Raw genomic sequence first — 25865 nt, 5'->3', positions numbered from 1 at the left:
AATTATAGTTCAGTGAGCACACTATTGTTAATGTATTTACAAAAAGCTGTGTAAATAAAAAATAAGTAATCTTTAGAGAAAATCTTGAAGGTAGTTGATGTTTACTGTTTTCAAAAAGAATTAGTTAATTAGGTTGTAGCTTCTCTAACAGCTTTAGTGTATTTAAGGTATCTAGAAACTTGAAATATATTTGACTTTATGGATCTAATTCAGTTCATAATCCATATTCCTTCTAATTCTTAGCTCTGTGACCTTGGGAAAGTCACTTTGCCTTTATGTCCCTCAAATCCTTCAAAGGAATTTAGAGTCTAGCTGTCTCAAGTTCATAGCTGCAAATAAGATTAAGGTACCTTTGTAAGTGTTTGATAAAGGTCTCACGGCGACACTGCATGCCATTGTCTTTTTTTTTTTTTTTTTTCCAGTGGGTTTTGTCATACATTGATATGAATCAGCCATGGATTTACATGTATTCCCAATCCCGATCCCCCCTCCCACCTCCCTCTCCACCCGATTCCTCTGGGTCTTCCCAGTGCACCAGGCCCGAGCACTTGTCTCATGCATCCCACCTGGGCTAGTGATCTGTTTCACCATAGATAGTATACATGCTGTTCTTTTGAAATATCCCACCCTCACCTTCTCCCACAGAGTTCAAAAGTCTGTTCTGTATTTCTGTGTCTCTTTTTCTGTTTTGCATATAGGGTTATCGTTATCACCTTTCTAAATTCCATATATATGTGTTAGTATGCTGTAATGTTCTTTATCTTTCTGGCTTACTTCACTCTGTATAATGGGCTCCAGTTTCATCCATCTCATTAGGACTGATTCAAATGAATTCTTTTTAATGGCTGAGTAATATTCCATGGTGTATATGTACCACAGCTTCCTTATCCATTCATCTGCTGATGGGCATCTAGGTTGCTTCCATGTCCTGGCTATTATAAACAGTGCTGCGATGAACATTGGGGTGCACGTGTCTCTTTCAGATCTGGTTTCCTCAGTGTGTATGCCCAGAAGTGGGATTGCTGGGTCATATGGCAGTTCTATTTCCAGTTTTTTAAGAAATCTCCACACTGTTTTCCATAGCGGCTGTACTAGTTTGCATTCCCACCAACAGTGTAAGAGGGTTCCCTTTTCTCCACACCCTCTCCAGCATTTATTGCTTGTAGACTTTTGGATAGCAGCCATCCTGACTGGTGTGTAATGGTACCTCATTGTGGTTTTGATTTGCATTTCTCTAATAATGAGTGATGTTGAGCACCTTTTCATGTGTTTGTTAGCCATCTGTATGTCTTCTTTGGAGAAATGTCTGTTTAGTTCTCTGGCCCATTTTTTGATTGGGTCATTTATTTTTCTGGAATTGAGCTGCAGGAGTTGCTTGTATATTTTTGAGATTAATCCTTTGTCTGTTTCTTCATTTGCTATTATTTTCTCCCAATATGACGGCTGTCTTTTCACCTTACTTATAGTTTCCTTTGTAGTGCAAAAGCTTTTAAGTTTCATTAGGTCCCATTTGTTTAGTTTTGCTTTTATTTCCAATATTCTGGGAGGTGGGTCATAGAGGATCTTGCTGTGATTTATGTCGGAGAGTGTTTTGCCTATGTTCTCCTCTAGGAGTTTTATAGTTTCTGGTCTTACATTTAGATCTTTAATCCATTTTGAGTTTATTTTTGTGTATGGTGTTAGAAAGTGTTCTAGTTTCATTGTTTTACAAATGGTTGACCAGTTTTCCCAGCACCACTTGTTAAAGAGGTTGTCTTTTTTCCATTGTATATCCTTGCCTCCTTTGTCAAAGATAAGGTGTCCATAGGTTCGTGGATTTATCTCTGGGCTTTCTATTCTGTTCCATTGATCTATATTTCTGTCTTTGTGCCAGTACCATACTGTCTTGATGACTGTGGCTTTGTAGTGCATCACCCTCAATGGTGAAAAATTGAAGGCATTTCCCCTGAAATCAGGAACAAGACAAGGGTGCCCACTCTCACCACTACTATTCAACATAGTGTTGGAAGTTCTGGCCACAGCAATCAGAGCAGAAAAAGAAGTAAAAGGAATCCAGATAGGAAAAGAAGAAGTAAAACTCTCACTGTTTGCAGATGACATGATCCTCTATATAGAAAACCCTAAAGATTCTACCAGAAAATTACTAGAGCTAATCAATGAATATAGTAAAGTTGCAGGATATAAAATTAACACACAGAAATCCCTTGCATTCTTATATACTAACAATGAAAAAACAGAAAGAGAAATTAAGGAAACAATACCATTCACCATTGCAACAAAAAGAATAAAATACTTAGGAGTATATCTACCTAAAGAAACAAAAGACCTATACATAGAAAACTATAAAACACTGATGAAAGAAATCAAAGAGGACACAAACAGATGGAGAAACATACCGTGTTCATGGATTGGAAGAATCAATATTGTCAAAATGGCTATTCTACCCAAAGCAGTCTATAGATTCAATGCAATCCCTATCAAGCTACCAACGGTATTTTTCACAGAACTAGAACAAATAATTTCACAATTTGTATGGAAATACAAAAAACCTCGAATAGCCAAAATAATCTTGAGAAAGAAGAATGGAACTGGAGGAATCAACCTGCCTGACTTCAGACTCTACTACAATGCCATTGTCTTTTGACGTGAAGTGCAGTTTAACAATTGGTGCCTTTTTCTTTCCACATGAACATGGATATACTGAATCACTTATGGGGATATCTGAATGAATTCTATAACTTGCCTTCTGACAACAAGCTTTTTTCAGTCTAGTGGAATGACAGGCATAATATTTTGTCATTTAAAAACTCATGTAAAATCACCAGTTACTCCTAAATGATCAGTTTAGCGGCAGTTTAGTGTATTAGAACTTCCCTAACAACCTCTAGTTCCCTAATGACTTATTTCCCACAGAAGGATTTTTCCCTTTTATATGCTGTATAATGCTGTAGAGGAGTTCCACTAAATATGGAAGGAACTTGTATCAGTTTCTTTCTCTTAGTTTTATGATTTTGAGTTTAATCCATGCTGTTACATGTGTGAATAGTCTTTTTATTATTGAGTAGTATTCTACTATAAGGATGTGCCAAAATTTATCTATTCACCAATTGGTAAACAATTTAATTATTTACAGTTTTAGTGTTTATGAATACAGCTGCTATAAATATTTACATGTATGTTGATAAGCATAAGTTTTCATTTGTCTTAGGTAGTTTTAGGTCAGACATTACTTCATCAGAAACTGCCAAACTTTTTTTGGAAGTGGCTGCACCATATCTTAAGTCCCACTAGCAGTGTCTGAGACCTCAAGTTGCTCTGAGACCTTACTATTGATTATTTGTCTATATATTTATTTTTAACCACTCCAGTTTCCTTTGATTCCTCCATTATGATATTTTAAGTATTTTTTTGGTCCCGGGAAAGCCTCTTTTCTCTTGGTAGGCTGACAGTTTGTCTAAATGTTTCTATTAAGATGTGAACGTTTGTTTATGTGAAACTGATTCTCCATCAAGTGGAGCTTAGTTAGAAGTGAGCTGTTTTGAATTGCCTTTTGTCAACATATTGAGTTGGTTAAAACACAATATTAATGATTTTTTAGGATTAATAAAATTGTTTGCTTCACTGCAGACTGCTTCCATAATCCCATATAACTGTTTCATACTAACGAAGGACTCCTAAGAAGAGAGCAAAGGCTTCCGTGGAAATTTGTCATCAGCCCAGAAAATCCCTAAAGCTGTGTGTATTCAGTTATTACCCACATAACTAAGAAATGAGAAGGGAGGTCAGGTGAACAACAGTAGGCTTAAGTACAATTGAAATGTCATTTTCACCATTAAACAACGGAAAATTGTGATGTGTGATAATAGTTGACGGTGTCCTGTTTCTTTGTGTAGAATGGCTTTTCTCTCAGTGCTGACTGAATTTCATCGCACTAGTTTGTCACCTGTCACGTTTGGGTTCCTTCAACTACACAATATAGATAACGATAGTCTGTATAATTTAACAATCCCGTGCCAACATTTTGTTTCTTCTTATCAAGAAGAACTAAGATTATCTTTCCCCCCTATAACTTTGGAATAACAAAAAATTGAAGGATTTCTCTTTTTGCTGTCTTGTGTTTTGCAGGTGGCTTGTCTAATATCTTGCATTTTTGTCCTGGTAGTCATCTATGCGATAGGGCCCCTGCTTTACTGGCTGCCCATGGTAAGCAGTACTTTTTATTATTTAATTTTAAACTTTAACATTAAAGAGAATCATTCCATTTTAAGCATTTCTTTGAAGAACAACCTCAGTGATCCTAACTCTGAGAAGTTATGTGGCATAAGTAATGGTTGTACGGAGGAGAGATAGAAAGAGCCCACATCTGATGGGTAAGGTACGGGAGGGTACCACGGCTGTTTTCATTTAGTTAGATTTATTCTGTGTTCAGTTGGAAGGTAGAATTAAGCAATCTCTGTTATGAGAAATAGACTTTGGAAGAAGTTTATAAAATTTAGACTCTTAGAAAATGCATGCTGGGCAAGAGAGTAGGGAACAAAATATTTCTTGCCACCCTTGATACCTCTTTATACAAAGTGACTCAGAACATTAGTGTGGGTATCTGCCTTGCTTTTCGCAGGCCTGGGACACTATAGCAAGATGCTGGTCTTCAGGGATCCAGAGACAGTTCTTGTTCTAACTCTTCATTCATGTAATAAGAATAAATCATTTTCATGAGAGGATCTTCCAATAATCAAGTTTATTTCTCAAGAGACTTATAAATATATTCTGATGCAACCAGATAATTTATATTCAAGATGATTAAAGAAATACATGATACACTGAATTTTGCAATAAGTTGCAAACAAATGGCAATGAATAATTATTATAAAGTTAACAGGACATTCAGTCTTATCACATTCACCCTTATAATTCACTACTTTTCTTTTTATTTCCTCCTTTTTCTAAGAATGGAATAACATTTACCCTGTGACTTTTCTAGAACTGATATTATGTTCTTAAAGTACAATAATAGGTTAGTTCTAAACAAAATGAATACTACTTTAGTCTTCTAAATGGTAACTATTCTCTAGTAAGTATTTAGAAAACAAAGACATAAAATACCTTGATTCTTTTAAATTTAGATTAAAGTCTTTATCTTGCATCTTCATCAGCTTATTTTTTATTTGTAGTGTGTTCTTGCAAGTATTATTGTTGTGGGACTGAAGGGAATGCTAATACAGTTTCGAGATTTAAAAAAATACTGGAATGTGGATAAAATTGACTGGGTAAGTAGAAGTTTAATCTAAAATTGCTCTCTTGGCTTAAACACATGTTACAAAATAAGCTTTAATAGTTCCATTTGCAGAAGATAGTTTTAGCCATTTAAGTCTTACATTTTACGAACAGTTTTTACTTATTTACAAACTATAATTTTTTTCAAAGTCTTAAAACATTTTTTATAAGAACAGAAATGGAATTGTATCAAGTTTTGACTGATGTGCTGTTTAAGACCTTTTTAAAAAATGTTATCACTTGAATGGTTTGTGAATTCCCAGTTTCCATTATGAATTGATTATAGAAGTTAAGATCATCAAGAAACAGCTAGTAGAAATATGACTATATATAACATATATGAAAAGCCAGCATTGATTTCTAAGAAACATGTGCTTCATTGACAGGATAAGCATACTAATAGTGACCATGTTCTCAGTTGCTCAGTCATGTCCAAGTCTTTACAGTCCCATGGACCGTAGCTCCCTAGGCTCTTCTGTTCATGGGATTTCCCAGGCAAGAATACTAGACTGGGTTGCCATTTCCTTCTCCAAATGGTGACCATATTCATTCTAAATGCAGAGTCTCATGAATTGCTTTTTTAAATGAGTTACATTGAGAAGAATATTATGTTAATAGTATATCACTAGGAACACATTCCTCTGGTGGCTCAGCTGATAAAGAATCTGCCTGCAGTGCGAGAGACCAGAGTTCGACCCCTGGATTGGGAAGACCCCCTGGAGAAGGGGATGGCAACCCACTCCAGTATTCTGACCTGGAGAATTCCATGGACAAAGGAGCCTGGTGGGCTACAGTCCATGGAGCTGCAAAGAGTCAGACACGACTGAGCGGCTAACAACATAACACAAAGGAACAGATTAAATTATACTATAAAATACGGATTCTACTAACATCAGTTTTTAGTATGCTTGTTCTAGAGAAATGTGTCTATGTGAGAACATTCAGTATTCTCTCCCTCCCATAGATGAGTGAGCTATTTCATGAGTAGACTCTGCTTAGCTCTATTATGGCATTTACCATATTGAAATGCAATTATCTATGTACTCCTCTTTCAAATTCTTTACTCTGACAGACTTTGGAGGATTATTTATGCTGGAGCCTAATTTAATAATACTCCTCTTATATCTCAATATTACTGAGCTCCTACCAAGGTACAGTACTAGGTGTTATGTGAAAATAACAGAGATAAATAAAGAAGTACTTATCGTCTTCAGACACTGATATCTGTGCAGTGTGCAGACACAGACACATTAACTGTTACGTGAGGCATGATACAACATAACAGAAGCAAAAGTAAGAACTTGGCACTGGAGAAAAGTAGCTGAAACATTTAGTTTGGACTGGGTTAATACAGTAGAGTTACAGCAGAGCTGAAATGTGGACTGAGACTTGAAGGAATAGTGTTTTTTGGGCAGTCGAAGAGGCCAAAACTAACCAGGCTGATGAAGGAACAAGACTTTTTTAAGGTGATATATATGAAGTGGCACATGGAAATAGAAAAACTGAGAAGATGCAAAGTTATTTAACAAGCCATTGATAATCACATGATAAAGGTATTGATAAGAAACTCATTAATCACATAAGGGGGAGGACATTATCATAATGGAAGGGGAGAGATCTCTAGGAAGTGTCAGAGGATGAGATGGCATCACTAACTCAAACTAACATTAGTTTGAGTAAACTCAGGGAGATAGTGAAGGACAGGGAAGCTTGGCGTGCTGTCATCCAAGGGGTCGCAGAGTTGGACATGACTTAGCAAATGAAAAACTATATATATGTATACATATATATATATATTTATGCAATGAAATATCATTCAGCTATAAAAAGGAACAAAAATGGGTCATCTGTAGAGATATGGATTGACCTAGAGACTGCCATAAGGAGTGAAATATGCAGAAAGAGAAAAGCAAATATCATAGAATGATGTATGTATGTAGAATGTAGAAAAATGGTGCAGATCAACCTATCTTCAGGGCAGGAACAGAGATGCAGATGCAGAGGCTGGACATGTGGACGATGGTGCAGGCGGTGGGGTAAGATGGATTGTGAGGCTGACATATATGCCCTACTGTGTGTGAGGCCAGTGGGAACCACTGCGTAGTGCAGGGTGCTCAGCTCAGGGCACTGTGGTGATCTAGATGGGTGGGATGGAGATCCAAGAGGGTGGGGATGTATGTAAAAGTTCAGTTCAGCTCAGTTCAGTCTCTCAGTCCTGTCCGACTCTTTGCGACCCCATGGACTGCAGCACGCCAGGCCTCCCTGTCCATCATCAACTCCCAGAGCTTACTCAAGCTCATATCCATTGAGTCAGCGATGCCATCCAACCATCTCATCCTCAGTCGCCCCCTTCTCCTTTCACCTACAATCTTTCCCAGCATCAGGGTCTTTTCCAATGAGTCAGTTCTTCCTATCAGGTGGCCAAAGTATTGGAGTTTCAGCTTCAGCATCAGTCCTTCCAAATGAGTATTCAGGACTGATCTCCTTTAGGATGGACTGGTTGGATCTCCTTGTTGCCCAAGGGACTCTCAAGAGTCTTGTCCAACACCACAGTTCAAAAGCATCAATGCTTCGTGCTCAGCTTTCTTTATAGGCCAACTCTCACATCCATACATGACCACTGGAAAAACCATAGCCTTGACCAGACAGACCTTTGTTGGCAAAGTGATGTATACTCACAGGCTGATTCACTTTGTGGTGCAGCAGAAACACACACCATTGTAAACCAACTGTGCCCTAATAAGTAAACTAGAGAGCCTTATGCATCATTAGTAGTAAGCTACCTTAGTTCTTTTAATAGCAGTCCTAGAAAAGAGAATGCTATTGAAAATGACCAAAACTATTCACAGTTTTATTTGCAATATTATTACATTAAATGAGAAAATAGTGGAAAATTATGGCATGCTTTTGAACCAAACACATAAACCAACAATTTACAGATTTTAAATAAAGTCTTTGTGAGGATTGAATTAGCGGTTGGCAACATCTCTATATAAAAGACTGAAATTTGTCACTTTGCCTTTCCATTAACCTCTGCCACAGGGAGTCTGATGGAGTGTGGATTTGTTTCTGTTTTTCTGGACTTTGTGTGTGTGTTTATGTGAACATATATTTTTATTTCTCTCAGGTAATTACCCAGTAGTGAAACAGGTTGGTTATGTGGTATGTGTGTGTATATATATATATATATATATATGCCTCCCTGTAGCTCAAATAGTAAAGAATCTGCCTACGATGCAGGAGACCAGCGTTTGATCCCTGGGTCTGGAAGATACCCTGGAGAAGGCAGTGGCAAGCCACTCCAGCTTTCTTGCCTGGAGAATCCCATGAACATAGAAGCCTGGCAGGCTACAGTCCATGGAGTCCCAAAGAGTTGGACACAACTGAGTGACTAACACACACACACACACACACACACACACACACACACACACACACAGATATATAATTTAATTTATAAAAATATATATAATTTATTTTTAGTTGGAGGATAATTGCTTTAGAATGCTGTGTTGCTTTCTGCCATACAACAATGTGAATCAGCTATAAGGATACATATGTCCCCTCTTTATTGAATCTTCTTCCCACTCTCCAACCCATCCCACCGCCCCTGGTTGTCAGAGGGCACAAGTTTGAACTTCCTGTGTTATCCAGAAACTTCCCACTAGATACCTACCTTGCATATATTAATGTATATCTGGGTCTTGTAGTGTTTTTATTCCTAGTTTGTAAAGAAATCTTCATAACGTCTCCATAGGGGCCCTATCAATTTACTTTCCCACTAACAATGAAAGAAGTTTGCCTTTTTTCCACATCCTCTCCAACATTTATTTTTTGTAGATTTTTTTATGATGGCATTTCTGACTAGTGTAAGGTAATACCCCATTATACTTTTGATTTGCATTTCTCTAATAATGAGTGATATTGAGCATTTTTTCCCCTGTGTTTGCTGGCCAGCTGTATATCTTTTTCAGAGAAATCTCTGTTTAGGTCTTCTGCCCATTTTTAGATTGGATTGTTTGTTTTTCTGATATTGAGCAAGCTGCATGAGCTTGCTTATATGTTTTGGAGATTAATCCTTTGTCAGCTATTTCATTTCCAACTATTTTCTCCCATTCTGAGGATTGTCTTTTCATCTTGTTTATGATTTCCTTTGCTGTGCAAAGGCTTTTAAGTTAAATTAGTCCCATTTGTTTATGCTTATTTTTGTTTTCATTACTTTAGGAAGTGGCTCAAAGAGGACCTTGCTATGATTTATGTTGAAGAGTGTTCTGCCTATGTTTTCCTCTAAGAGTTGTATAGACTTTTGGTCTTACATTTAGGTCTTTAATGCATTTTGAGTTTATTTTTGTGTACGGTATTAGGAAGTGTTCCAATTTCATTTTTTTACATGTACGTACACTTGTCCAGCATTCCCAGCATGGCTTCTGGAAGAGGCTGTCGTTTCTCCATCGGCCTGTGTTTCTGTTTTTGTGTCAGGATCATGCTCTTTTGTTCATTCATTTTTTCTGACAATGCAAGGGACTTTATTAGGAAGGGATGCCTGAGTGGAGAGCAGTAGGGTAAAGGAATCCAGGGGAACTGCTCGGCCACGTGGCTCACAGTCTTAGGTCTTATGGTGATAGTATTACTTTCCAGGATCTCTTTGGTCAATCATTCTGACTCCTTCCTGGTGTTTCCTGGTGGCACGTGCATTGCTCAGCCAAGATGTATGCCAGAAAGAAGGATCCTGAGAGGTAGTCGGACATGTGAGTACCATATTGTCTTGATCACTGTAGCTGTAGAGTGCAGTCTAATGTCAGGAAAATTGATTCCTCCAGCTCCATTGTTCTTCCTCAGGATTGCTCTGGCTATTTGGAGTCTTTTATGTTTCCATAGACATTGCAAATTTTATTGTTCTAGTGCTGTGAGATATGTCAATGTTAATTTGATAGAGTTTGCACTGAATCTGAATTACTTTGGTTAGTATAGTCATTTTCACAATATTTATTCTCCCAGTCTAAGAACATGGTATATCTCTCCATCTGTTTGTGTCATCTCTGATTTTTTTCACCAGTGTCTTAATTTTCTACATATAGATCTTTTGTCTCCTTGGTATATTCCTTGGTCTTTTATTTCATTTTATGTGTTGCAATAGTGAATGGAATTAATTCCTTAATTTTTCTTTCTGATTTATCATTGTTCATATATAAGAATGCAAGGTATTTCTGTGTATTGATTCTGTATCCTGTGACTTTATTAAATTCATTGATAACCTCTAGTAATTTTCTGGTAGTGTCTTTAGGATTTACTATGTATAGTACCATATCATCTGTAAACAGTGAGAATTTTACTTCTTTTTTCATCTAGATTCCTTTTATTTCTTTTTCTTCTCTGATTGCTATGGCTAGGACTTCCAAAGCTATATTGAAAAATAATGGTGACAGTGGGCATTCTTGACTTGTTCCTGATCTTAGAGAAAATGCTTTCAGCTTTTCACCATTGAGAATAATATTTGCTGTGGGTTTCTCATATATGGCCTTTATTAGGTTGACATAGGTTCTGTCTATGCCTATATTCTGAAGAATTGTTATCACAAATGGGTGCTGAATATTGTAAAAAGCTTCTTCTGCATCTATAGAGAATATCATATGATTTTTATCTTTCATTTGTTAATATAATATGTAACATTGGTTGATTTGCATATATTGAAGTATTTGTAGGATTAAACTCTAATTAATCATGGTGCATGATGTTTTAATGTGTTGTTGGATTCTGTTTGCTGGAATTTTGTTCAGAAATTTTTCATCTATGTTTACCTTTGATATTGACCTGTAATTTTCCTTTTTTGTGATGTCTTTTCCAGTTTTGGCATCAGGGTAATGGTGGCCTTCTAGAATGAGTTCATTAGTGTCCCTTCCTCAGCAATTTTTTGGGAAGAATTTAAGGAGCAACAGCATTAACTCTTCTCTAAACATTTGATAGAATTCACCTGTGAAGCCATGTAGCCCTGGGTTTTGTTTTTGGGAGATTTCTTTTTTATCACAATTTCAATTTACATGCTTGAGAGTGATCTGTTTGTATTTCTGGTTATTCCTTGTTCAGTCTTAGAGGTTGTAATTTTCTAAGAATTTGTCCATTTTTTCCTAGGTTGTACATTTTATTGGCATATAGTTGCTCGTGGTAGTCTCTTATGATCCTTTGTATTTCTGCATTGTCTGTTGCAATCTCTCATTTTTCATTTCTAATTTTGTTCATTTGAGTCTTCCTTCTTTTTATCTTGATGAGTCTGTCTAATGGTTTATGAATTTTGTTTTTCTTCTCAAAGAACGAGTTTTTAGTTTTATTGATCTTTGGCATTTTTCTTTCATTTCTTTTTTATTTATTTCTTATCTCATCTTATGATTTATTTACTTCTACTTACTTGCTGTGTTTTTTGTTTGTTTTTTGTTCTTTTCCCAGTTGCATTATGTTGTCTATTGATATTTTTTCCTATTTCTTGAGATAGGATTGCGTTGCTATATACTTCCCTCTTAGAACTTCCCAATAGGTTTTTTGGGTCATTGTGTTTTCAGTGTCATTTGTCTAAAGGTATTTAAGAAATCTTTTTAGTAACCTATTGGCTATTAAGAAGTATATTGTTTAAATCTCCATGTGTTTGTGCTTTTTTACAGTTTCTTTCCTATTATTAATATCAACTGTTATAGCATTGTGGTCAGAGAAGATACCTGTTACAATTTCAATTTTCTTAGATTTAGTAAAGCTTGATTTGTGACCCAAGATGTGACCTATCCTGAGAATGTTCCATGTGCACTTGAAGAGAAAGTGTATTCCAGTGCATTGGCTGGAATGCTCTGAAGATATCCATTAGGTTCATCTGATCTAATGTGTAATTTGAAGCTTGTGTTTCCTTATTAATTTTCTGCCTGGAAGACCTGTCAATTGGTGTAAAAGTCCCCTACTATTATTGTGTTGCTCTTGATTTCCCTTTTAAGTCTGTTAATGTTTGCCTTATGTGTTGAGGTGCTCCTATGTTGGGTGCATGACTATTTACAATGTTCTGTTTTCTTCTTGGATTGATAGCTTGATTATTATGTATCATCCTTCTTTACCTCTTGTAATGTTTTTTATTTTAAGGTCTAGTTGTCTGATATGTGAATTGCTTATAAGGTCTATTTGTCTGATATGCAAATTGCTACCCTGGGTTTCTTTTGATTTCCATTTGCCTGAAATACAATTTTCTATCCTCTCACTTTCAATCTGTATGTGCCCCTAGGTCTGAAGTGGGTTTCTTTTAGAGAGCATATATAAGGGTCTTATTTCTGTATCCGTTCAGCTAGTCTATGTCTTTTGGTTGAAGCATTTAACCCATTTACACTTAAAGTACTTATTGGTGTATAAGTTTCTTTGGGCATTTCCTTAATTGTTCTGAGTTTATTTTTGTAGGTCTTTTCCTTCTCTTGGGTTTCCTGCCGTTAGAAGTCCCTTTAGCATTTGTTGTATAGCTGATTTGGTGGTGCTGAATTGACTTTTGCTTGTCTGTAAAGCTTTAGGTTTCTGCCTCAAATCTGAATGTGATCCTTGCTGGGTAGAGTAATCTTGATTGTAAGTTTTTTCCTTTCATAACGTTAGGTATACTTGCCACTCCCTTCTGGCCTGCAGAGTTTCTGCTGAGAGATCAGCTATTAACCTTATATAGTTTCTCTTTATTTTACCTGTTGCTTTTCCCCTTCTTGCTTTTACTATTGTTTTCTTTGGGTGTAATTTTTGTTAGCTTGATTAATAAGTGTCTCGATGTGTTTCTCCTTGAGTTTGTCTTATATGAAACTCTCTGTGCTTCTTAAACTTGTTTGGCCATTTCCTTTCCCATGTTAGAGAAGTTTTCAACTATAATTGCTACAGAATTTTTTCTCAGGCCCTTTCTTTCTCTCTTCTTCCTCTTTTGTTGTTCAGTCACTAAGTTGTATCCAACTCTTTGTGACCCCATGGACTTCTGCACGCCAGGGTACCCTGTCCTCCTGTTTTGTGTGGATCTATAATCCTTTCCAGTGGTCAGGGACTCCTGCCAGTCCTCAGCTGGTGCTCTGTGGGACCTCCATCTGCAGATGTATTCCTGATGCATTGTGGAGAGAGATGTACTCCACATCCACCTAGTCCTCTGCCATCTTGTCACCTTCCCTGGGCTTTTGTCTACTACTCCTTAAATGATGTATTCTTGCTGAGAGATTTCATCACAGGGATGTTGTAGAGCAAGACTGTGAGGACTTAGCAATCAGGAGGAAGATGAGCATACGAAAGGACCCATACACTCTGTCTCCTGTTCTCTTCCAGGGCATATGGGTCAGTACATACTTATTCACAGTATGTTTTGCTGCCAACGTTGGGCTGCTGTTTGGTGTTGTGTGTACCGTAGCTATCGTGATCGGTCGCTTCCCAAGGTAAGATATTATTTAAATGCTGTTTATTCTGACACAGCAGCAAAATAAATGGTGTTGGCAGTTACTTTTATTTCTGTGGAATAGATGGTATTATAATCTCATGCTTTTAGATTTAAAGCTAGAAACAAAAGTTTTTATCTACATGTGAAATATAACAATGTTAGTCTTAATGGAGAAGAAATGGCCTTAATGGAGGAGAAATATTTTGTTATAGCTATAAAATAGAATATATAAAAACTATTAAAGTGAATTAATTAGCCTCATAGCCATATACTGCATTATAGAGTTACTTTTTTTTTAATTAAGGGAATGGATATAGTCTCTAATGAGACCCAAACAATATAGCAGTGTAATCATTTGAAAAGTTAAATAGCCTCAATACATTTAATTTTTCTGAAGTTGTATTAATTTAGCTACTTTTTCCAGATAACTTATTAAAAAGTGCATTGTTTTTGTTTTTTACTAAACATCTGTAAAGCATTCCATATTTTGATTATTTTTTTGTTTGCTCAGTGTTCACCATCTGATAAAGCTTCTACTCATATCTTATCCTTCTTTTGAAATTATTTGTGAAATACTGTAGTCTTAAAAATTAAGTTTTATCTCTATAGATTCAATTGTTATAGAGTCTATCAGTGCAGTTCAGTTGCTGAGTGACGTCTCATTCTTTGCGGCCCCATGGACTGCAGCACGCCAGGCCTCCCTGTCCATCACCATCTCCCGGAGCTTGCTCAAACTCATGTCCACTGAGTCAGTGATGACATCCAATCATCTCATCCTCCATCATCCCCTTCTTCTCTTCCTTCAATCTTTCCCAGCATCAGGGTCTTTTCCAATGAGTCAGTTCTTTGCATCAGGTGGCTAAAGTATTGGAGTTTCAGCTTCAGCATCAGTCCTTCCAATGAATATTCAGCGTTGATTTCCTTTAGGATGAACTGGCTGGATCTCCTTGCAGTCCAAGGGACTCTCAAGAGTTTTTTCCAACATCACAGTTCAAAAGCATCAATTCTTCAGCGCTCAGCTTTCTTTATGGTCCAACTCTCACATCTACACATGACTACTGAAAAACCATAGCTTTGACTAGATGGACCTTTGTTAGCAAAGTAATGTCTCTGCTTTTTAATATGCTGTCTAGGTTGGTCATAGCTTTTCTTCCAAGGAGTAAGCATCTTTTAATTTCATGGCTGCAGTCACCATCTGCAGTGATTTTGGAGCCCATGAAAAGAAAGTCTGTCATGGTTTCCATTGTTTTCCCATCTATTTGCCATGGAGTGATGGGACCATGATCTTAGTTTTTTGAATGTTGAGTTTTTTTTTGAATATTGAGTTTTAAGCCAATTTTTTCACTCTCCTCTTTCACTTTCATCAAGAGGCTCTTTAGTTTTTCTTCACTTTCTGTTATAAGGGTGGTGTCATCTGCATATCTGAGGTTATTGATATTTCTTCCAGCAATCTTGATTCCAGCTTTTGCTTCATCCAGCCCGGCATTTCGCATGACGTAGTCTGCATATAAGTTAAAAAGGCAGGGTGACAATATGCAGCCTTGGTGTACTTCTTTCCCAGTTTGGAGCCAGTCCGTTTTTCCATGTCCAGTTCTGACCGTTGCTTCTTGACCTGCATACAAGACGGTCGGGTCATGGTGGAGAGTTCTGATAGAATGTGGTCCACTGGAGAAGAGAATGGCAAACCACTTCCATATTCTGGCCTTGAGAACCCCATGAACAGTATGAAAAGGCAAAAAGATATGACAATGTAAGATGAACTCCCCAGGTCAGTAGGTGCCTAATATGCTACTGGAGAAGTGTGGGGAAATAACGCCAAAAAGAATGAAGAGATGAAGCCAGAGTGAAAACAATGCCCAGTTGTGGATGTGACTGGTGATGGAAGCAAAGTCTGATGCTGTAAAGAGCAACATTGCATAGGTACCTGGAATGTTAGATCCATGAATCAAGGTAAAATGAAAGTGGTCAAACAGGAGATGGCAAGAGTGAACATTGAGATTTTAGGAATCAGTGAACTATAATGGACTGAAATGGGTGAATTTAATTCAGATGACCATTATATCCACTACTGTGGGCAAGAATCCCTTAGAAGAAATGGAGTAGCCCTCATAGTCAACAAAAAAGTCTGAAATGCAGTACTTGGGTGCAGTCTCAAAAATTACAGAATGTTCTCTGTTTCCAAGGCAAACCATTCAATATCATAGTAATCTAAGTCTATGCCCCAACCACCAATGCCGAAGAAGCTGAAGTTGAACAGTTCTGTGAAGACATACAAGACCTAACACCAGAAAAGATGTCCTTTCATCATAGGGGACTAGAATGCAAAAGTAGGAAGTCAAGAGATACCTGGAGTAACAGGCAGGTTTGGCTTTGGAGTATGAAATGAAGCAGGGCAAAGGCTAACAGTTTTGCCAAGAGAACGCATTGGTCATAGCAAATACCCTCTTCTAACAACACAAGAGATGATTCTACACATGGATATCACTTGATGGGCAATGCCAAAATCAGATTGATTATATTCTTTGCAGCCGAAGATGGAGAAGCTCTATACAGCCAGCAAAAACAAGAGTGGGAGCTGACTGTGGCTCAGATCATGAACTCCTTATAGAGTCTCTCTCTCTCTCTCTCTCTCTCTCTCTCTCTCTCTCTCTATATATATATATATATATATATATATATATATATATATATATATCAGATAGAGATAGGATCAGATAACAATGAATATATATATATATATATATATATCTTGCTATTGATTATATTGATCTTGCTATTGATTTCCTCTTTACTTCCTGTATTTTACATAAGATTTCTGACAAAACATATACTTTCTAGCCTTTTCCCTTATTGCTCACTCTTTTTTGTCAATTCACCTCCTACACCTTGAAGATATGATAGCTGGGAGTTCAGGTGAGACAAATTACATTTTAAAAATCTCAGTTTAGATGTCTGTGCTGTTACTTTATTTCTGAGGGTCCCAGAGAGATACACATTTACCAGTGTCTTATGAACAGTTGGGATGTAGTGTGGAAACCACTCTAGATACTTTCTAATTGTTATAATGAAGTGACTCATCCTTTTTACTTCTTCATGGTTAATGTAGTAACTTGCAAATTATATATTTTATATATGCTTTCATTCTAGAGCAAAGACTCTGAGTACAAAAAATATGAAAGAAATGGAATTTAAAATGAAGACAGAAATGGATGATGTAAGTTTAGTTTCCTTTTCCTTTGTGTAATTAATAATTTTTGTAGGTCAGATAGTTTCAAGATATAAGAAGCAGATAAATTACTAATTTTAAAATGATAATTCTATTTTTGATTAGTTTGAACTTTTAATAGTATATGTGACCACTATATATATGGCAATCAACATGCAACAAATCAATAGAACAACAACAGAAATTTTGTATCAGCATTCAAATAATAGAATAACATGGTACATAAAAATACAGTTCACAGCAGAATCATTGTCCAGATTACTTCAAGTATTTGGAAACCTCTTTTCCGTCTGACATGTCTGTTAGTTTGTGTGTGTGTCACTTAGTCGTGTCTGACTCTTTGCGACCTCATGAGCTGTAGCCCACCAGACTCTTCTGTCCGTGGAATTCTCCGAGGATACTGGAGTGGTTTGAAATTTCCTTCTCCAGGTGATTTTCCTGACCCAGGGGTCTCCTGCATTGCACGCAGATTCTTTACCATCTGAGCTATTAGTTTATATTGACATATAACAGTCAAACTAAACTAATAGTCTATTCCAAATTAAATGATGGAGGAAGATAGGGAAAAGGGAAGGGAATAAAGAAAAGTAGGATCATGGTATTTGTTAACACAGTCAATGAATCTTATCAGCAGGGCCTAATTAACGACTCTAGGCTTGGTTTCTTGCACAGTGGACACCTTTTTAAGGAAGTAACTTATTAAATTATCTCACCTCCAGGTGGCGCTAGTGGTAAAGAACTTGCCTGCCCAGGCAGGAGACGTAAGAGACGCAGGTTCGATCCCTGGGTCTGAGATTCCCTGGGTCTGAGATTCCCTGGAGGCGGGCATGGTAACCCACTCCAGTATTCTTCCCTGAGGAATCCCATGGACAGAGGAGCCTGGCCGGCTACAGTCCATAGGGTTGCACAGGGTCAGACACGACTGAAGAGGCTTAGCAGGCACGCATGCAATCCATGTTTAGGCAGGCCAATTGTGTTTGATTACTAGCTTCTTGTTCTGAAGGACGATACAAGTTTAAGGTGAAGAAAGAAAATGTTGACTGAAATTCTTGTCAATTAAAGAAATTGGCCTTACTTTGAAACTGCTTTGTGATGCTTGACTAACCTTTTTTATCTTTATTTTTCATTTTTACTTGTTTTAATACCTAATGATTGTCCTCAGAACAGAGAGAACTTACCTCCTACCAGAAGGATCAGTGTCAGGGTATTTCTGAGTAGACTGGAAGTAAAAAGTAAGCAACAGGAGCCCTTCTCTGATACCCAGGGAAATGGCTTGTGTTTTTAATATGTATGGAAAGATTTGCTTCATGGAAAGCTATCAGAGTTCAAAGACTTTGAAGGTGTCCCAGACTCAAGTTTTCCACCAATGTTACCTTTCTTTCTTTCCTGTCCCTTTCTTTTCTTCCTTTAAATTTTTCAGGTGCCAAGTCCCAGACTCAGGCCTCTGTGTATCCACCCCACTCATGCAGCTGTGTACCACAGTCTTGACGTTCTTAGCTTTGAAGCAGAATTCAAATTTAACTATTTTTCAGTTTAAAGATCACTCATTATAAACTGTACCTAATCCATACCTTCTCCTCAGGCTAAATGTGTGAGAAAATGAATAAGGGGCTTTGCAGGAAGATGAAAGTGCCACAGTCTCTCCATGTCTTGCCCTTGATTTGTTCCAGTCTAGTTACCTACCCGAATAATAACTGTACCACAGGAAATCTTAATTTTATTAGAATATTGCACCTCACTGGTTATTTAATGTGTTATATCAAAACTAAGAGGGAAAACACTAAGAGAAAGATTTGAGTATGAACTGTTCTGTAGAGTTTTAAGCTAATGTCAAGTGTAGCGGTGATCTGTCCCTTCTCTCTCCCTCTCCGTCTTCATATGAAACAGTTTGGAAGGTCTCTTTCTACTCAGGGACTTCAACTCTATTGAGAATTTCTTTTCTGGCCCAACTCCATTCCTTAATAAATGCCTATCTTTAAAAAGCACACTAACTTAAAACATACTGGCCCAATCATATGGTGAGATTAATGAGACAATCTAAGATGCGGGGGATTTGTCATAACTAAACACGACAGGCCACGTGTTTTATTTTGTCTTTTAAGAGATTTCCTCTTTATTAAAAGTTCCTTTGGTAACATAAAGGTTTTTATTTTCTTGAATTGTTTAGTTGTGGCAAATGTCCTCACTTTCTAGAGCTTGAACAGTTGTGTAGCTATAGAAACTTTCTGAGATTATCCGGTTTTAAAATGTCCCTGCTTTAGCTCTCACGATCCCAGTAGGGGAAGGAGGAGGAGGCAACGAGCAGAGTCGCTGGGGGTGACGGGGGCGGCTGTGGTTTCTGCGGCTGCTGCAGCGCCGTCTCTGTGCTGCTGGGATGGGGAAGGACGTGAGGATCCCAGGTGGGGCCAGCGGCCATGGGAAGGCGATGACAGCATCATCTGATGGCTGCTGCAAGGGAGAGGGTCCAAGTCTCGCAAGAATGTTCAGCTACAGGGACAGGAAATCGGAGGACTGTTGTTATTACAGGCCTGAGACAGCTTTCTCAGTCAGCCTATCCTACTAGGACTGGAAGCACCATTCAAAATACACGGTGATATCCATGGGCAATCCTGTATGATTTGCTGTGACTTTCTGAGTACAGTGGTTTCCCTCCAGAAGCAATTACTTGTTTCCTGGGGTCTATGTGAACAAGGGAAAGCAGTCATTGGACACTCTGCCTCTTACTGGCTTACAAAATCAAATATCTCTTGATTGTTTTGTTCTCAGAGGAAACCACGAATGTGACAGTATCAGTAGAATTTAGGGATTTTATCATGAATCAAAAGAAGATATATCATTAAAGTATGGAAAACTTTCGCAGACTACTTTAACTGTTTATGGATAGCAGTCATCCTGGATGAGAAAATATTCTGCTGTCATGGAGGATTGTCACCAGATCTCCAGTCTGTGGAGCGGATTTGGTGAATTATGCAGCCAATCAGTGACCCAGATCAAGATTGTCTTGGTGACCTTTTGTGGTCTGACCCTGATAAGGATGTTTTTGGCTGGAGTTTGAAAATGACAGAGGGTCATGCTTTGCACTTGGTGCAGAAGTGGTTGCAGAGTTCTCCATAAGCATGATTTGGATCTTACATGTAGAGCCCGTCGGGTGGTTGAAGATGGATAGACGTTTTTGCAGAGAGACAGTTGGTCACTCTGTTTTCTGCATCCAGTTATTGTGGAGAGCTTGGCAAAGCAGGTGCCCTGATGACTGTGGATGAGACACTAATGTGTTGTCTTCAGATTTTACAGCCTGCAGAGAAAAAGCAGTGCCGTGCGACCTGAAGTTCCTCCAAGGGCTATGATCACAAAGCAAGCAAGGAAATAGATGTCATTTTGACACTGCCTAGTTGGGACTTGTAACATATATAGCTTTTATTTTTTTTAATTTTTTTTTAATTTTTTTATTAGTTGGAGGCTAATTACTTCACAACATTTCAGTGGGTTTTGTCATACATTGATATGAATCAGCCATAGATTTACACTTATTCCCCATCCCGATCCCCCCTCCCACCTCCCTCTCCACCCGATTCCTCTGGGTCTTCCCAGTGTACCAGGCCCGAGCACTTGTCTCATGCATCCCACCTGGGCTGGTGATCTGTTTCACCATAGATAGTATACATGCTGTTCTTTTGAAACATCCCACCCTCACCTTCTCCCACAGAGTTCAAAAGTCTGTTCTGTATTTCTGTGTCTCTTTTTCTGTTTTGCATATAGGGTTATCGTTACCATCTTTCTAAATTCCATATATATGTGTTAGTATGCTGTAATGTTCTTTATCTTTCTGGCTTACTTCACTCTGTATAATGGGCTCCAGTTTCATCCATCTCATTAGAACTGATTCAAATGAATTCTTTTTAACGGCTGAGTAATATTCCATGGTGTATATGTACCACAGCTTCCTTATCCATTCATCTGCTGATGGGCATCTAGGTTGCTTCCATGTCCTGGCTATTATAAACAGTGCTGCGATGAACATTGGGGTGCACGTGTCTCTTTCAGATCTGGTTTCCTCAGTGTGTATGCCCAGAAGTGGGATTGCTGGGTCATATGGCAGTTCTATTTCCAGTTTTTTAAGAAATCTCCACACTGTTTTCCATAGCGGCTGTACTAGTTTGCATTCCCACCAACAGTGTAAGAGGGTTCCCTTTTCTCCACACCCTCTCCAGCATTTATTGCTTGTAGACTTTTGGATAGCAGCCATCCTGACTGGCGTGTAATGGTACCTCATTGTGGTTTTGATTTGCATTTCTCTAATAATGAGTGATGTTGAGCATCTTTTCATGTGTTTGTTAGCCATCTGTATGTCTTCTTTGGAGAAATGTCTGTTTAGTTCTTTGGCCCATTTTTTTGATTGGGTCATTTATTTTTCTGGAATTGAGCTGCAGGAGTTGCTTGTATATTTTTGAGATTAATCCTTTGTCTGTTTCTTCATTTGCTATTATTTTCTCCCAATCTGAGGGCTGTCTTTTCACCTTACTTATAGTTTCCTTTGTAGTGCAAAAGCTTTTAAGTTTCATTAGGTCCCATTTGTTTAGTTTTGCTTTTATTTCCAATATTCTGGGAGGTGGGTCATAGAGGATCTTGCTGTGATTTATGTCGGAGAGTGTTTTGCCGATGTTTCTCCTCTAGGAGTTTTATAGTTTCTGGTCTTACATTTAGATCTTTAATCCATTTTGAGTTTATTTTTGTGTATGGTGTTAGAAAGTGTTCTAGTTTCATTCTTTTACAAGTGGTTGACCAGTTTTCCCAGCACCACTTGTTAAAGAGGTTGTCTTTTTTCCATTGTATATCCTTGCCTCCTTTGTCAAAGATAAGGTGTCCATAGGTTCGTGGATTTATCTCTGGGCTTTCTATTCTGTTCCATTGATCTATATTTCTGTCTTGGTGCCAGTACCATACTGTCTTGATGACTGTGGCTTTGTAGTAGAGTCTGAAGTCAGGCAGGTTGATTCCTCCAGTTCCATTCTTCTTTCTCAAGATTACTTTGGCTATTCGAGGTTTTTTGTATTTCCATACAAATTGTGAAATTCTTTGGTCTAGTTCTGTGAAAAATACCGTTGGTAGCTTGATAGGGATTGCATTGAATCTATAGATTGCTTTGGGTAGAATAGCCATTTTGACAATATTGATTCTTCCAATCCATGAACACGGTATGTTTCTCCATCTGTTTGTGTCCTCTGATTTCTTTCATCAGTGTTTTATAGTTTTCTATGTATAGGTCTTTTGTTTCTTTAGGTAGATATACTCCTAAGTATTTTATTCTTTTTGTTGCAAGGGTGAATGGTATTGTTTCCTTAATTTCTCTTTCTGTTTTTTCATTGTTAGTATATAGGAATGCAAGGGATTTCTGTGTGTTAATTTTATATCCTGCAACTTTACTATATTCATTGATTAGTTCTAGTAATTTTCTGGTAGAGTCTTTAGGGTTTTCTATGTAGAGGATCATGTCATCTGCAAACAGTGAGAGTTTCACTTCTTCTTTTCCTATCTGGATTCTTCTTTTCCTATCTGGATTCCTTTTACTTCTTTTTCTGCTCTGATTGCTGTGGCCAAATCTTCCAACACTATGTTGAACAGTAGTGGTGAGAGTGGGCACCCTTGTCTTGTTCCTGATTTCAGGGGAAATGCCTTCAATTTTTCACCATTGAGGGAGATGCTTGCTGTGGGTTTGTCATATATAGCTTTTATTATGTTGAGGTATGTTCCTTCTATTCCTGCTTTTTGGAGAGTTTTAATCATAAATGAGTGTTGAATTTTGTCAAAGGCTTTCTCTGCATCTATTGAGATAATTCATATGGTATCTTTCAATTTGTTAATGTGGTGTATTACATTGATTGATTTGCGGATATTAAAGAATCCTTGCATTCCTGGGATAAAGCCCACTTGGTCATGGTGTATGATTTTTTTAATATGTTGTTGGATTCTGTTTGCTAGAATTTTGTTAAGGATTTTTTGCATCTATGTTCATCAGTGATATTGGCCTGTAGTTTTCTTTTTTTGTGGCATCTTTGTCTGGTTTTGGAATTAGGGTGATGGTGGCCTCATAGAATGAGTTTGGAAGTTTACCTTCTTCTGCAATTTCTGGAAGAGTTTGAGTAAGATAGGTGTTAGCTCTTCTCTAAATTTTTGGTAGAATTCAGCTGTGAAGCCATCTGGTCCTGAGCTTTTATTTGCTTGCGAAATTTATTTGATTAAAAAGTTTCGATTTCCTTGCCTGTGATGGGTCTGTTAAGATCTTCTATTTCTTTCCTGTTCAAGTTTTGGAAAGTTATACTTTTCTAAGAATTTGTCCATTTCATCCAAGTTGTCCATTTTATTGGCATAGAGCTGCTGGTAGTAGTCTCTTATGATCCTTTGTATTTCAGTGTTGTCTGTTGTGATCTCTCCATTTTCATTTCTAATTTTGTTAATTTGGTTCTTCTCTCTTTGTTTCTTAATGAGTCTTCCTAATGGTTTGTCAATTTTGTTTATTTTTTCAAAAAACCAGCTTTTAGCTTTGTTGATTTTTGCTATGGTCTCTTTAGTTTCTATTGCATTTATTTCTGCCTTAATTTTTAAGATTTCTTTCCTTCTGCTAGCCCTGGGGTTCTTCATTTCTTCCTTCTCTAATTGCTTTAGGTGTAGAGTTAGGTTATTTATTTGGCTTTTCTTGTTTCTTGATGTAAGCCTGTAATGCTATGAACCTTCCCCTTAGCAGTGCTTTTACAGTGTCCCATAGGTTTTGGGTTGTTGTGTTTTCATTTTCATTCATTTCTATACATATTTTGATTTCTTTTTTGATTTCTTCTATGATTTGTTGGTTATTCAGAAGCGTGTTATTTAGCTCCCATATTGTTTGAATTTAACAATTTTCCTGTAATTGAGATCTAATCTTACTGCACTGTGGTCAGAAAAGATGACTGGGGAATGATTTCCCCAATTTTTTTGAATTTTTCCAAGACTAGATTTATGGCCCAGGATTTGTGATCTATTCTTGAGAAGGTTCCGTGTGCACTGAGAAAAAGGTGAGGTGATTGTTTTGGGCGTGAAATGTCCTATTAGATATCAATTAAGGTCTAGCGGTCCATTGTGTCATTTAAAAAGTTTGTGTTTCTCTTCGTTAATTTTCTGTTTTAGTTGATTCTATCCATAGTTTGTTGAGTGTGGGTATTAAAGTCTTCCCACTATTATTGTTTACTATTAATTTCCTCTTTCATACTCGTTAGCATTTTGCCGACATATTTGCCGGTGCCTCCTATGTTGGGGTGCATATATATTTATAATTGTTATATCTTCTATTCTGGATTAATCCTTTGATCATTATGTAGTGTCCTTCTTTGTCTCTTTTCACATCCTTTATTTGAAAGTCTATTTTATCTGATATGAGTATTGCGACTCCTGCTTTCTTTTGGTCTCCGTTTGTGTGAAATATTTTTTTTCCAGCCCTTCACTTTTAGTCTGTATGTGTCTCTTCCTTTGAGGTGGGTCTCTTGTAGACAGCATATATAGGGGTCTTGTTTTTGTATCCATTCAGCCAATCTTTGTCTTTTGGTTGGGGCATTCAATCCATTTACATTTAAGGTAATTATTGATAGGTGTGGTCCCGTTGCCGTTTACTTTGTTGTTTTGGGTTCACGTTTATACAACCTTTCTGCATTTCTTGTCTAGAGAAGATCCTTTAGCAATTGTTGAAGATCTGGTTTGGTGGTGCTGAATTCTCTCAGCTTTGGCTTGTCTGTAAAGCTTTTGAGTTCTTCCTTCATATCTATGAGATCTTGCTGGATACAGAATCTAGGTTGTAGGTTTTCTATACTTATAACATTCAGACGTTCCTGCCATTCCCTTCTGGCCTGGAGGCGTTTCTATTGATAGATCAGCTGTTATCCTTATGCGGAATCCCTTTGTGTGTTATTTGTTTGTTTTTCCCTTTGCTGCTTTTAATTTTTGTTCTTTGTGTTTGATCTTTGTTAGTTTGATTAATATGTGTCTTGGGGTGTTTCGCCTTGGGTTTATCCTGTTTGGGACTCTCTGGGTTTCTTGGACTTGGGTGGCTATTTCCTTCCCCATTTTAGGGAAGTTTTCAGCTATTATCTCCTCGAGTTTTTTCTCATGGCCTTTCTTTTTGTCTTCTTCTTCTGGAACTCCTATGATTCGAATGTTGGGGCGTTTCACAGTGTCCCAGAGGTCCCTGAGGTTGTCCTCATTTCTTTTGATCCTTTTTTCTTTTTTCCTCTCTGCTTCATTTATTTCCACCATTTTATCTTCTACCTCACTTATTCTATCTTCTGCCTCCGTTATTCTACTCTTGGTTCCCTCCAAAGTGTTTTTTTGATCTCATTCATTGCATTGTTCATTTTTAATTGACTCTTTTTTATTTCTTCTGGGTCTTTATTAAACAATTCTTGTATCTTTTCAATCTTCGTCTCCAGGCTATTTATCTGTAACTCCATTTTGTTTTCAAGATTTTGGATCATTTTTATTATCATTATTCTAAATTCTTTTTCAGGTAGATTCCCTATCTCCTCCTCTTTTGTTGGACTTGGTGCGCATTTTTTCATGTTCCTTTACCTGTTGGCGTATTTCTTTGCCTTTTTCATCTTGTTTAGATTGCTGTGTCTGGAGTGGATTTCTGTATTCTGGAGGTCTGTGGTTCCTTTTTATTGTGGAGGATTTACCCAGTGGGTGGGGTTAGACGATTGGCTTGTCAAGGTTTCCCGGTTAGGGAAGCTTGTGTCAGTGTACTGGTGCGTGGAACTTGATTTCTTCTTTTTGGAGAGCAATGGAGTGCCCAGTAATGAGTTTTGAGATGGGTCTATGTGTTAGGTGTGACCTTGGGCAGCCTGTATGTTGACGTTCAGGGCTATGTTCCTGCGTTGCTGGAGAATTTGCGTGTATGTCTTGCTCTAAAACTTATTGGCTCTTGGG

General features: G+C 37.5%; 1 protein-coding gene and 1 pseudogene across 3 annotated transcripts in view; both read left to right on the top strand.

Moving 5' to 3' along the window:
* SLC26A7 (solute carrier family 26 member 7) overlaps positions 1-25865 on the top strand; it is a 159089-nt gene that overhangs the window by 82899 nt on the left and 50325 nt on the right. For all 3 annotated transcript variants that reach the window (XM_043483258.1, XM_043483257.1, XM_043483260.1), the window contains 4 exons: positions 4126-4203; positions 5172-5267; positions 13585-13691; positions 16841-16907. In XM_043483258.1, the coding sequence (XP_043339193.1) occupies positions 4126-4203; positions 5172-5267; positions 13585-13691; positions 16841-16907 (348 nt within the window). The remainder of the gene's footprint in view (positions 1-4125; positions 4204-5171; positions 5268-13584; positions 13692-16840; positions 16908-25865) is intronic.
* Positions 18068-20286, top strand: LOC122451485 (annotated as a pseudogene).

The sequence above is a fragment of the Cervus canadensis genome, chromosome 12 (genome assembly GCF_019320065.1).
Source record: "Cervus canadensis isolate Bull #8, Minnesota chromosome 12, ASM1932006v1, whole genome shotgun sequence".
In the NCBI taxonomy this organism is placed as follows: Eukaryota; Metazoa; Chordata; class Mammalia; order Artiodactyla; family Cervidae; genus Cervus; species Cervus canadensis.
This window is presented reverse-complemented; position numbering and strand designations above follow the sequence as displayed.